This window comes from Syngnathus floridae, chromosome 1 (assembly GCF_059516105.1).
Source record: "Syngnathus floridae isolate MCC-2025c chromosome 1, RoL_Sflo_1.0, whole genome shotgun sequence".
Classification (NCBI taxonomy): Eukaryota; Metazoa; Chordata; class Actinopteri; order Syngnathiformes; family Syngnathidae; genus Syngnathus; species Syngnathus floridae.
Window position 1 is genome coordinate 14460915 of NC_142413.1, and position 13152 is coordinate 14474066.

The window sequence follows — 13152 nt, forward strand, 5'->3', positions numbered from 1 at the left end:
ATCGCAAATATGTGGGACTCACTGTATTTATTATTATTATTATTATTATTATTATTATTATTATTATTATTATTATTATTATTATTATTATTATTATTAAAATGTTCTTGTCATTTCTTGTTTATTATATTACACTTTATTAGTATTCTTAGTATTTTTTTTCATTATCCTACTATTGCTCAATGGATTATTGTTGCTTCCTTCCAGGTGAGAGATGCCGTGGCTGTCATGCAGCTTCTCATGTGGTTGGAGAAGGTGGTGCCGACGGGAAAGGAGACGGAGCTGAGCGCCTCAGCGTATGTCAATCGCTGTCGCAGGTCAGTCTCAATACTGCACATACAAATCACAAGACAACCTGAACACTTGAATATATTAAGCAACAACAAAAAATATTTTTCAGCAAACAGAAGGACAACAGGGGCCCGAGCTTTGAGACCATTTCTGCAAGTGGACCGAATGCGGCACTGGCACATTACAGGTAAGCGTCCTGAGTGGTGCCTTGAGATACGGGTTTCATTCATTCCATGATCACACTCAAATCCTCTTTTCCCATTGAATGATGAATGAATGCAATTTGGATGGTTGGATAGTATGTTTATTTAATCAATCTAAATAGACCAAAACGCACCACAAATAAGTTCGTCATTGTTAAATTGCGCTTTTCATGCTGCAGCCCAACAGTCGAAAGTAACAGGCACCTGACAGTGGAGGAGATGTACCTGGTGGACTCTGGTGGTCAGTACCTGTGAGTAACAACACGCACGCACACATGCACACACACATAAAGTACGTGTGTCACTTTGGTGTCATGATTTCTCTCCACCACATCAGAGACGGGACCACGGACATCACTAGGACAGTCCACTGGGGGACCCCCACTGCTATGCAAAAGGTAACACTACGCATCTGATACATAGTCATACTAATTTGTCGTCTCTCAAGGCAACACTATAAGAAATTTGCTTCTATGTTGACGTTTTTGTCATCTGAAATAAACTAAAGTTGAATTATATTGTTGTTAACTAGGAGGCCTACACCAGAGTGCTCATTGGAAATATTGAAATATCTAGAACCATATTTCCTTCAGGGACCAGAGGTGGGGAATTTTCTTTCATCAGTAGCTAAAATCTTAGTGTATCAAGTAACCACTAGATGGTCACATTGGACTGTTGCTGAGGTTGCAGCAGGATGTGTGAGTGTGTAAGCTTGTGGTCTGCCCCCAGGTGTAAACTTGGAGATGCTGGGCCGCAGAGCACTGTGGGAAGTGGGCCTCAACTATGGCCACGGCACAGGACACGGAGTCGGCAACTATTTTGGTGTTCACGAGTGTACGCCGCCTCTTTTGTCTCATATTTACTCACATAGAATATGTTTAAACAGTACTTCTTAAGCCTTTTACTCTAAGTAACATTGGCCATTGACTCAGGGCTATACATATTTTTAACGATACTTAAATAAGGTAAAAGTTAAATGAAAATTGTTTACAAATAAACATTTTAAAATAAACATCTCTTAACGATCAAATATATTGTTCAAAAAAATAAATACAGTTTTTTGGTGAATAATACACTTAACAAATACTATTATAACGTCCAAATACTATTATAACTATTGTGAATAATACACTTAACAAATACTATTGCAAATTCCAAATACTATTATAACCGATTATCTTTATGTAGTTTTCTGTTTTGTAAGTTGTTTGATTATTATTATTATTATAATTATTATTTCGAGTTTGATTGTTTTATTCCACTGAATTATTTTCATTCTTCACTTCACTGGTTTCTTTTATATCAAACAAATTATTTTAGGTGCATTACCTAATATGCACCTAAAATAATTTGTTTGATATAAAAGAAACCAGTGAACTGATTAAAAAGGAAAAACAAGATGAACTTAGTACAACTATTTTCATTCTTATTTGTAAATGTTTTTACATTGTGAATAATACAATTGATACAGTAAATAGTACTAATATACCCTCCTGTTTTTGTTTAGGGCCTGTTGGTTTCCAGAGTAACAACATTCCCTTTAGAGAAGGCATGTTCACGTCGATAGGTGAGACTTTTTATTTTAAAAATACATCATTTGTAGATTTTAATGAAAATTTAATTCACAGTATGCTATTTTGGGGGGGGTGCGCCCAATTTTTTTCACAGAACCTGGATATTACAAAGATAATGACTTTGGGATTCGCATTGAAGATGTTGTAGTCGTTGTGCCCATCCATACAAAGGTACTCACCGATCATTTAGTCATTTATTATTAATAAGCGGTGTATGGTAATTGGCTCTGTTTTTCACTTACAGTATGGTCATAACTACTTGACCTTTGACACTGTGTCCTTGGTACCGTATGACAGGAAGTTGATTGACATCTCTCTTCTGAGCCCAGTCCAGGTAATTGAAATGATAATGAAAGACAATGTCCTAAAATCCTAGAAAGGCCATTAGTTTACAGTGATATTATGTTAGTAATATGTAACGAGCTTTTTGTCAGTATCTCATCAGTTTCCTGTTTCAAAGGTGTAAAGAACTTATCTTATGTCTAAGATGTTACCTTTCCCTTGCAGTAAGAGTGCTGGTTTCCTCTTGAACCCCTCCCTAATTTTTTCTCTCCAACTAACAAAACGAAAGTGTTTTTCGTCAAAACAAAACAAAGCTCCTCCTATGTCGTTTTTAAATTAATCTGTATAAAGTCTTGTAAAGTGCAAAAACAACTGTGCAATAACTACAGTGTGCAGGGCAGCAAAATATACAAATATACAACAAGCGTATGTGTAAAATACAGAAAATGCCAAAGTAATGTAATACGACGAAATACATGAATCCAAAGACTTTTGATATACAAATTCCAATTCCACTTGGACTTTGAGTAAAAGAAAAATGCAATGGAATGAAAAGCCTTTTCAGCTTATATTCATTTCAACAAAAGACAAGATATTTATGTTTAAGCAGAGGCACAGTATTGGGATTTGTTTGTTTGTTTGTTTGTTTGTTTGTTTGTTTGTTTGTTTGTTTGTTTGTTTGTTTGTTTGTTTGTTTGTTTGTTTGTTTTAATGGTCACAAAACACGGGTTTGAAACATTCCACAAGTGAGCAAGTGAGTGTTAATGTATGATATTAATTGTAGTAAAAAAGCGTGTTTTGTGTATACAGTTAAAAGCAAAGTGGTTCTAGTAAACATCCCTGTGGAACACCATATGCCACTTAAGCAGTAATTACCTTTTCTTTTTCTACTCTTGATCCAGCTGCAGTGGTTGAACAAATATTACGAGACCATCCGGAGGCTGATGGGTCCTGAGCTGGACCGCCAGGGGCTCCATGAGGAGAAGAGCTGGATGCTGAGACACACAGAACCCTTTGTGGGGCCGGGATCTTCTTCATCTCTCCAATCCTCTTCGCCCACCCTGGTCACTTTGGTTGTGGCTGTGTTGTATAATGCTGCACTCTAAACATTATGGCCATTAATACTTAAGTATATTGGGCAAGAGAAACACTGAATTTGCGCAGACATATTTTTGTTCCAAGTTTGAAAATGATCTTTTGTATAATTTTGATGCTCTTTACACTATTTATGTAATCAAACTGCATAATTTATTTGATTTGTTGCCATGTTTGAAATATACTGTACATTTGGCAAGCAAACTTGTCCCACTTGTGTTAAGTCATTCAAATGCAGCATTTGAGCAATGAGATTTTTTTATACATCTACATTGTTGACTTTGTTCTTAATGTCGCAATATTTTATAGAGCTAGTCTAAAACAGTAAACAAAGCCATATTGATTCTTTTGGATTTTGATCACAATCACTTTCAATGGTTTACAGTTCCTTACACTGTCTAAAACCTTTTTTCAAAAACTGTCACTTTCATTTACAAAAGAAATACAATTTAAAGAATATTTAGTATTTATTTTTATTCAATTATTCGACTCTCCATACATATATAGGAATAGAACTTTACGTCTTTTGTTGTAATATAACTGATTTTAATATAGAAGCTGGTGTAACACTTAACAGATTTTTGTTGGTAGTGTGCCTCGAGATTTTTTCCAATGAAAAGGTGTGCCGTGAATGAAAAAAGGTTGGGAAACACTGATCTACAACATCAATATCCTTACATATATTATTTGTACCCCACTATGTTATGTTATTTGAAAGTGTAGATCCTTCAATTAAATTAGAACGTGTTTCAGATGCAATAGAATTTATTCTTGATGATTCTACTGAGCAGGAGTACAGTGGTGCCTTGACATATGAGTGACTATTTTTTTGTTGTGACTTGTGAGGAAAATAAGATATGAGCGCTAGATAATGGCAGCAAAATCAACCAACCTTACAACAAGCAGCAGTGTGGCAAATATAGTGAGCAGTTCCTCAAAAAAAGCTTTTTATTGCCACTCCCAGTTAAAGTGGACTGTCAAACTAAGCATAGTAGTGACTTGCAATTTGGTTTAACAACCAGGCAAATTTCATTGACTCACAGGCACAGATACTGCAGAACTGAGTATTGACCCCAAGTAGACAAAAATCATACCTTCACCTTTCACACACATTCAGTCACAGGAATTAGTATACAGTACTTAAGAATGGCGCCCCCAAGCGGAGAAAAATAATACTTACAAAAATTATACCTGCGCCTAACACGCATAAACAGTGCTGTAAACTATATGTAAATAATAAAATGAATTTGGTTGCTACTTCACAGATTTGATCTATGTCAGGTTTCTCTAGAACCTAACCCCTGCAATAATTTCGCTCTTGTGTTGGAGCTCATATTGTGCAGGTGTACTCTACATAATAGTGTGCCAACTGTTGACATTGTATTGAGTGATTATAACTGGCAGCTATTTCCATGACGTGCCAACAAAATGTGAACTTGGTTCTACAGCGAGCTGAAGTGCCGTGAGAGGAAGCTGAGATAGCGCATCCTCTCTTCATGTGGTTTGCGTGCACACTAAAATAACAAGGTCGACTTGGCTTACGTCTGCCACAAAGGGCAAAAACAAATTTTGATGGGGTTTTTTTCTCACTGCAAGTTCTGATTTCTGTGTACGGAACAGAAACATTTGTGGGGTAGAAAAGTTGTGGTTTAGTCCCAAAATGTATGCATACAAATTTGGAACAATTTGCTTTGTGAAATAGGACACTCCTTTGGATGTGCAGACAAATAGTCACAGCTGATGAAAATACGCTGAAAAAGCACACCGTGGAGACATGCGCAACAGTTTTAAAAAGACCTGGCGTGATTCATCCACAATGTGCTGATGAAGGAAAAAACGTGGCAACAGTAGACGTCATGAAGTGCACTCGACTGAAGAAAACGCAACACTTTTATGTTGTTGGTTGAGAAAAATGACTATACAGTGGTACCCTGAGATGCAAACACAAATTCAAAACAAGAGTGCTGTGTGGTGGCTTCTGACTCAACTCACGTCACAGCAAGCAGCTCTTTCGCATATACGTATAATTCATAAAATTCTCGGTTGAAAGTTCCTGTCAAACTAAACATAAAACAAAGAGAATTATACATTGTGTATTAAAAGCAACCGCAAAGATCCTGTTACCTAAATACAAACATACATTGTGAAACCCCATGGGCCAAAATTGAGGTGGTGTTCAAATGGTGCAGCAACACATGTAGACAGAAAAGGGAAAGAGAAAAATACTCACTGGCGCCAAATATTTGTGCCGTATTGAGATGCCAGGCGAGGGGCTGAGGCTCCAACACAGTATATCGGTATGTCTGTTTAATACTGCCCCCAGGGGCCAAGGTGTGCAAACATGAATGAGCAGTACAGCATGCACTGAAGGAAACAGAGCGACAAAAACTGTTAAATTCTTTGTAAATCTAAGTCAAGTCATAACTATATGTTTTTATAACTTTGTTTTGAGGTTTGGAATGGATGAATGGTATTTCTATTCATTTCAAAGGGAAAATATATTGTGTTTTGAGCATAGTCAATGAACAAATTGAACTTGTTTCTCATTGCACTTGTACTTACAAGTCTAAAACAGTTTTACGTTGTTTTAAACAGCTGAGAGAAGGTTGAAGTGTGCAGTAGTGCATTCGTTACCATGAGGTCATGTGACTTCCCCTTTGCGTGCGCTCTTTTTTCAGCAGCGGGGAAGGGCACCTCTTCTGTCTCATCTCTTTTCATATCTGTCCTCACAACCCAGAGACAAGGGCAGAAAATATTACCCAACATTTGATCCAAATTGCCTGCACGCCAACGACGACAAAATGTTAAGGCGAAAGCCATCCAATGCCTCAGAGAAAGAGCAGGTGCAGAAGAAGAAGGTGAGCAAAGCCTTTTTATTGAAATATTGCTTTGAAATGTGAGATGGCATAAGCAGAAGTATTTTCTTAGCTAAGAAAAGAAACATACTTGTAATAAACTGTACGATCACATTTGAAGTTTAAACACTTGGAGAATTTTCAAAGCACTTTTTTTCAAAGGAAGTGCATATGACAGAACAAACCTGTGGTTAGGCTGAGCTAACCAATGCGTGCACGCATATGCATAGTTTAAATAACCACTTGAAGTTGGTAACGTGTGAGGGAAGATCTAGTTCCTCTATTCTTGTAGGGCAGAAGTACTTTGAGTTTAGAAACAAAACAAAAGATTTCAGCAGTGCTTCATGTTGTGCCCTTGTCATCAATGCAGCTGTCCAGTAGACTAGATTTGGAACAACACATCCAATTTAATCTTTCTAATTTTGGCATTTAATTAAAACTCTTAGCACTATATTGTCCACATTATGCCCCTCCCAAGTTATTATTCTGATATTTTAACAACATATTGTATATGTGCTTTAAGATTAATGCAGCCATCTAACTCATTATGCTGTGCCATTTGGTGTGTCCGCCTTTGCCACCACTGCAGTACACGGTTTAAAAGTATTTTGTGTCAGTTCAAATGTGTTTAAAGCGTGTGGGAGAGGTTGTTTTTTTTAATCCATTTTCTGGTCTGTTTTTATAGCAGTGTTGCATAAGTTGTTTGGATATTTTCAACATCTTTAGCAGGAAACAGCAGAAAGTGTCACATTCAAGTCATCACTTCGGAGAAACCTTGTCTTCACACATTTGGGGAGATTATAAGTGTGTGTGTGTGTGTGTGTGTGTGTGTGTGTGTGTGTGTGTGTGTGTGTGTGTGTGTGTGTGTGTGTGTGTGTGTGTGTGTGTGTGTGTGTGTGTGTGTGTGTGTGTGTGTGTGTGTGTGTGTGTGTGTGTGTGTGTGTGTGTGTGTGTGTGTGTGTGTGTGTGTGTGTGTGTGTGTGTGCGTGTGTGCGTGTGTGTGCGCGTGCGTGCGTGCGTGTGTGTATTTGTAAGCCTTTAATCTTGATTTCAGTAATGTATTACTGTAATGGATTGTGTGGGTAAAAAGAAAAATGTGTGTGTTTGCAGCTCACACTGCAAAGATCGAGCAGCTTCAAGGACTTCATGAAGCCCAAAGTCACTTCACCCGTCACACCGGACAAGGAGTTCGTCCTAGATGAGACTGTGAGTCGGCATGGCACACAATCAGAAGTCCAGAACGGGGAGTTTCCTTTTTGTTTTGTTTTATGACCTGAGGAGTTTCCACAGAAATATTTAATAGTACAGCGAATATCATGCATTCCATAAAATCAGGATGAAGGAGCAAGCTTTCGTGCTTAAGAGCCACACTTGAATAATCAAAAAACAAGCATGATATTTATGAGACTTTTTTGTTTGTTTTCTATAGTAAAACTGTCACATGGGGAACCAAATCTGGACCCGGAAGCAGACAGGACAAACAAAGAGTCTTTATATACAAAAATCGCGAGGAACAACAGAGAGGAGGCTTGGAAAGCTTGACGTAAAGTGTCCCTGAGCCACTTGATTAGAAATACTGAGAGACACCAGGCCATGCCCAATAAATACAAACTAATACTGACAAAATAAAGATGGCAAAGTAAAGACAAACTGACAACATCAAGGACAGACACAACCTCCGTTTATTTTATTAACATTTAATTTGGAGTAGGTTTTTGCAGAGTGCTTTTTAAAAATATATTACCTAAAGTAGTCGTCATCATTTGTATCACACCAGATGACCGCTCACAGCCCGTTGATCGAAATGCTCAGTGACACTTTCCCTTGCCCTGCATTGGGTTTTGCAGGTGCACTTACTTGGGTTGAAAGAGGAACTGTGCGTTCAGGTCTTAAAGTGTTGTAGAAGTGCAAAACTCCCTGCACTTGATTGGAAGTACATAGTAATGACTTTACTGCAATCAAGTGTTTTTGAGCATAAAGTGCAGACAGGATATCCTTTGCATGGCGAGAGGCAGTCAGGCAGAGAGCCGCAACTGTCTGCCTTACAAACAGTCCACAGTCGTTTCACTTTCCTGTTAAGCACTTGCAGTAAACACTGTATGTTCACTCCCTGTTGTGCATATTGTCAGTGCAAATAAACCAATTTGGGTTTGATGTTTTTTCAAATGCAGAATGGAATGAAGAAAATGCATAGTATCTTGAAAATTAATCCTGATATAAATCAATGTTTAGGTCTAATTTTGGACGGTTCTAAATTTGGACTCAACACTAATCCTGATTCATCAGAGCCACATTGTGCTAAATTTAATTTCCACTCCCATGAAACTTGACGAAAACATCCCAGATAATGAGGTTCAGAAATGGATTGAATACTCGGAAAGTAGCTTGATGTGACAGTGCAACTGAATATGTTAATCTAACTCAGTATGTGCTTCTCAATTATAATCTCAATTGTTCAATTATTACCTCAATTATTATGATCCATATACCCCCAGGAAGAATAAAATATCTCATGCCACCCCAATTCTCCTCAGTGACTATAAAGACTATAAATGTTTATCTGTAAAATTGTAATGAGTATGCATAACTATCTTAATTAAGCATTCCCCTGGGGTCACCTATGCCCCCCCACCCTCGCCTCATATTCATATAAATGAACATAATTTATCATCTTTCATAAGATATTGATAGAGCTGACTGATGTTTGGACATAGACCGCAATTGCACAAAAAATTTGTTTTTCAATTCCGGTTTGTTTTTCTTTGAGGCAATTCAAATGTATAAGTGCAAAACCTCCAGATTTTATCTCACTCTCTTGCAATCAACTTCAAGAGTTCAGTTTCAGCAAGACACTCAAAGTTTACACAATGCACAAATGTCATCATCATGTTGATCTGCTGTGTATATGAAGTTACAGTGTGGGGAGAAAGTCAAATTAAACGGATGTGTCCTCAGGTGGAAGGGAGTGTCACGGATGGAGAGAAAAGCACAGGCAAACTTGGCAAAAAGTGGCGGAATGTCATCTCCCGCACAATGACACGCAAGACCTCCAAGATGGTGCAGAAGGTTCTGGCTGAGGAAGGGGTATATATTCATTTTAATTTTAATTTTACAACATTTTGAAACAAAATGAACAATATGTATATTATGATTGCATTATAATTACAAAAACAAATGTAATTAGTAAAAGAATGTGTGAAAATATAAATGTTTAAAAATATATACTATGACTACTTTAGTTATAATCAAGTATTAGAAATATAAAAATTCTGATTGGTATAAATCTGTTTTAGTACTCTATGTTTTGAAGTACAAAATTATAGAGCACTATTTTACATGATAAAAAAACAATTCCACATTTTATCCATTTCAATCTCAGATATGAGGGTTTTGCATCATGTTGTTAAAGGTTTAAAATAGAAAAGTGTAAATAACAATAATAACCCTGACACAATGTCGGACTTAGTCTCTTCAGGGGGAGGGCTGTGAGGAACAGTATCCCGTCCCCCCCGACTGGGGCGACCAAAGGATATCAACGTGCTCCACAGGCTCAGAAGACACGGCTTCCAGTCCTGTCTCCTGCCCATTTTCTGGCAGTAAGACTTCCTGTCCATTGATCCTCTTTGCTGCCGAGCATCCGGGTCCAAATGTGTCCTTCTTTAGACAGCGACAGACAGAGCCTGGACAGCGGTTACGGTCAGAGGGACAGCATAAGACTGGAGGAGAATGTGGTCCCATTCAATGGACCCTTTTGTGGCCGCGCCGTGGTGCACACTGACTTCACTCCCAGTCCTTACGATGTGGAGTCTCTGAAGCTTCAAGTGAGTCGACATGATGACATCATTCTGAAATCATCCGCTTTGTGTTGTTTGGTATCCCAAAATAGTGATACCTTTAGTATCGAGGCACCCCTTGATAAACAAATTCACATATACAGTCAGTAATTAAAATTATCCGAGCCGGCAAGTCTGATCCACATGTGCTGAATGCACATGGATGAGCTGACGGTGAACCACAAAATCTTTTTATACGATGAGAAAACAAAGGGATGGGGGGAAGGAACAGACAGACAATCAACAGATGATAGCAGATGAGTGAAATGCAAATGCATGTTATTTGGAGTGTTGGTTTCTGTAGAGGTCCATTACTTCATTCAGGAATTAGGTGAGGCCATTGACTAGAAAGGTGGGAATGGTGGTTCCTTTCCTTATCGATGTGTCACAAAAGATGATTGAATCAGCAATGACACAATATGAACAATAAGTCGGATTTATCGGGGTTTGTTGTTAGGTTTGGTTGGGTTGGGTTGGGTTAGGTTTAGGTTCGGTTAAGTTAGGTTAGAAGACATATGATTGTGTTTCCCGCCTCCCTCAGAAAGGAGACATCATCCACATCATCGAGAAGCCTCCCGTGGGCACCTGGACGGGAAAACTCAACCACAAGGTGGGATCCTTTAAGTTCATCTACGTTAATCTCCTGCCCGACGAGAACCCCCCTACAAGGCGAAGACGTTGTGACAGCAAGGCCAAGACAAACAAGTCCAAACCATCCACTCTGGAAGAAGTACTGGACCGCATCGGTCTAATGGTGCGATGCCTACTATTTTGTTTTGCTTTTGTCCATACCTAACCCTCATGCTACAATCTATTGGCCGCCTCATAGATTATAATCATTAGCCACTAGCTAACCAAAACAATAGTCCAGCCTTTTTAATGTTCCACCAAACCTGATTCAAATGATCAGCTGATTTTATTTCTGAAACAGTGTCAGTGAATGATTTGTTGCCTGATACAAGTGTTTAACAAGTTCCACACATGTGACATATGACATTCATCCTGTTCCAGGAGTTGTCTTCCTTGCTGTCTATGCATGGATTTCAGAACCTGGAAGACTTCGGGGGTCTGAGGGAGTGTCACCTCAATGAGCTGAACATCACCGACCCGGATCAACGCGAAAAGATCCTGAGCGCCGCTGACCTGCTACACGACTGTAGGTTTAGTGACCCTCTGTTACGTCTCTCGTTTATGTTCCACCATATCTTTGAGAAAGTCCGCCCTGTCAGTCAGAAATTCATATTGTATTCCGACGTGTGCCTGAATGGATTCTTATGCCACCATCCCGCTTCTGTGCCTCAGCGACATAGTTAAAAATGTTTTATTGCTCACTATACGCAGCCTTAAACACACTCTTGTGTTCAGACATCTTGATATTTGAGCTGATCTCATCTCCACACACTTTTTCATTTTCTCCACACAAACCCCGAGGTGACTGTGAAATGAAATGAACTGCAGCAACTCATATAAAAAAAAAAAACCACTTGAAAAGATGGATCAAATCCAGTATGTGGTGGGGAGTGGTCGAATCTGTGTGAAGAGTTTAATGTTAAATAGTGTCCTTTATAATAACTAACTACTAAATAATATCCCCTAAATAATAACCCTCTTTGTTTTATACATCTTAAATGTGTGAATTAATTATGACAAAAAACGGTGACTAAATCAACATCCACCCGGAAAGTATTAAAGTCATAATGTTAAAATAATGCCGTAATGTAATGAGATTAATGTAATATCATAAGAATGAAGTTGTAATCTCAGAAAAATGTATCGTGATATTGACAGAAAAACTCTGTTACAGTTAAATGATAATAGTGTTTTACAGTTGGAAGAATAAATAACAAGGTAAAATATCATAATATTATTACAATAAACTTACAAAGTTATTATAAAAAATCATTATGCCCTAATATTACAAAAAAGGTTACAACAATAAAGTCATAATATTCATATAAAAAAGTTTCAACATTAAACTTAAATAGTAGTAAAATAAAAGCTTTGTGCGTGTGTGTGTGTGTGTGTGTGTATGTGTGTGTGCATGTGCGTGCGTCGCCTTTCTTTTTAAGATTACCAAAACAAAACTTAAAAACATGTTTCGACATCCTATACTAACCATGAAAATAATTTGCAGCTGAGGATGAATCCAGTCTGCAGGAGAAGGAAGAAGAGCAGGTGGAGGAAGGACCCAAGGAGGACATCAAGGAGCCGAGGGACTCTGGTTGCTTTGAGAGCTTAGAGCAGCTGGATGTGAGACCTAAAGAGGCTAAAATGGATGAAAAGGATGAGCAGTCAAAAACAAGCAAGGAGACGGAGCAGAAGACCATTAAAGATGTCCAACGGCATATGCAAGAGCTGAGTGTGCAAGAAGAATGTTGAAGGAAGCCTTCAGCGTCATACAAAAGTTCTTTTGGTCGTCCAGGAGTTTTGGGCCAGAAGCAGTGGGAGCTTTCTGTTGTGAAAAAAAAAAACCAACACATTCGACTCACAATGTAAATCTGCTCTACTTTTGTAAACACAAACTGTTTCCTAGAAAACGGCCTTTTCAAATTGGCATTATCTTATTTTGTGAGGATTGCATTTGTTGTTTGTTCTCTGTAATGTATTCAGTCCACGCTGTAAATAGTTTATGAATAAAGCCTGAGAATGTTAAAAAATGTCTCTCTCATTTTTGTATCCTAATGTCAGCCAGTCTAATTCTTAATAACATTTTAAAAATGGTGGTCAGTCAGTTCTTTCTGTCTGATATGACACCCGGATGATGCTGTTACCGCACTGTGGCCTAACGCCACTTTTGTTCCCGAGCTCGCATTTTGTTCACGTAAGAAGGTTCTGAGGGGGTCACGAGGGTCACTACTGATTTATATTGGTGATTTTTTGACCAGCGTGTGCAAATGGACTATTTGTTTTTCACTTATAATATTGTTGCAATTGTTTTATATTCAAAATGTTTAAAGATTACATTCAATATTTATACGTGGACAGTACTGTGTTCCATGTGTGGTTTAGTGCTTTACAA

General features: G+C 38.1%; 2 protein-coding genes and 1 long non-coding RNA gene across 6 annotated transcripts in view; 2 read left to right on the plus strand and 1 right to left on the minus strand.

The window, feature by feature from the left end:
* The window catches only part of xpnpep2 (X-prolyl aminopeptidase (aminopeptidase P) 2, membrane-bound), a 100771-nt gene extending 96456 nt beyond the window's left edge, over window positions 1-4315 (plus strand). For all 4 annotated transcript variants that reach the window (XM_088373823.1, XM_088373805.1, XM_088373814.1 and 1 more), the window contains 10 exons: window positions 208-317; window positions 401-478; window positions 674-745; window positions 832-892; window positions 1027-1096; window positions 1224-1328; window positions 2002-2061; window positions 2163-2239; window positions 2313-2402; window positions 3253-4315. In XM_088373823.1, coding sequence (XP_088229949.1) covers window positions 208-317; window positions 401-478; window positions 674-745; window positions 832-892; window positions 1027-1096; window positions 1224-1328; window positions 2002-2061; window positions 2163-2239; window positions 2313-2402; window positions 3253-3456 — 927 coding nt within the window. In that variant the 3' untranslated portion in view covers window positions 3457-4315. The remainder of the gene's footprint in view (window positions 1-207; window positions 318-400; window positions 479-673; window positions 746-831; window positions 893-1026; window positions 1097-1223; window positions 1329-2001; window positions 2062-2162; window positions 2240-2312; window positions 2403-3252) is intronic.
* LOC148404235 (uncharacterized) lies at window positions 141-6149 on the minus strand. The gene is made up of 4 exons (XR_015858036.1): window positions 6080-6149; window positions 3227-5809; window positions 629-743; window positions 141-330 (listed from the first exon to the last, which is right to left on the minus strand). It is a non-coding gene; the product is annotated as an uncharacterized LOC148404235 (long non-coding RNA).
* sash3 (SAM and SH3 domain containing 3) lies at window positions 6138-12790 on the plus strand. Its single transcript, XM_088373845.1, has 8 exons — window positions 6138-6303; window positions 7411-7506; window positions 9256-9384; window positions 9767-9896; window positions 9964-10121; window positions 10675-10887; window positions 11145-11289; window positions 12268-12790. The coding sequence occupies exons 1-8, from the start codon at window positions 6247-6249 to the stop codon at window positions 12510-12512; spliced, it is 1173 nt and encodes a 390-aa protein (XP_088229971.1). The 5' UTR covers window positions 6138-6246; the 3' UTR covers window positions 12513-12790.
* The last annotated feature ends 362 nt before the right edge of the window (window positions 12791-13152 follow it).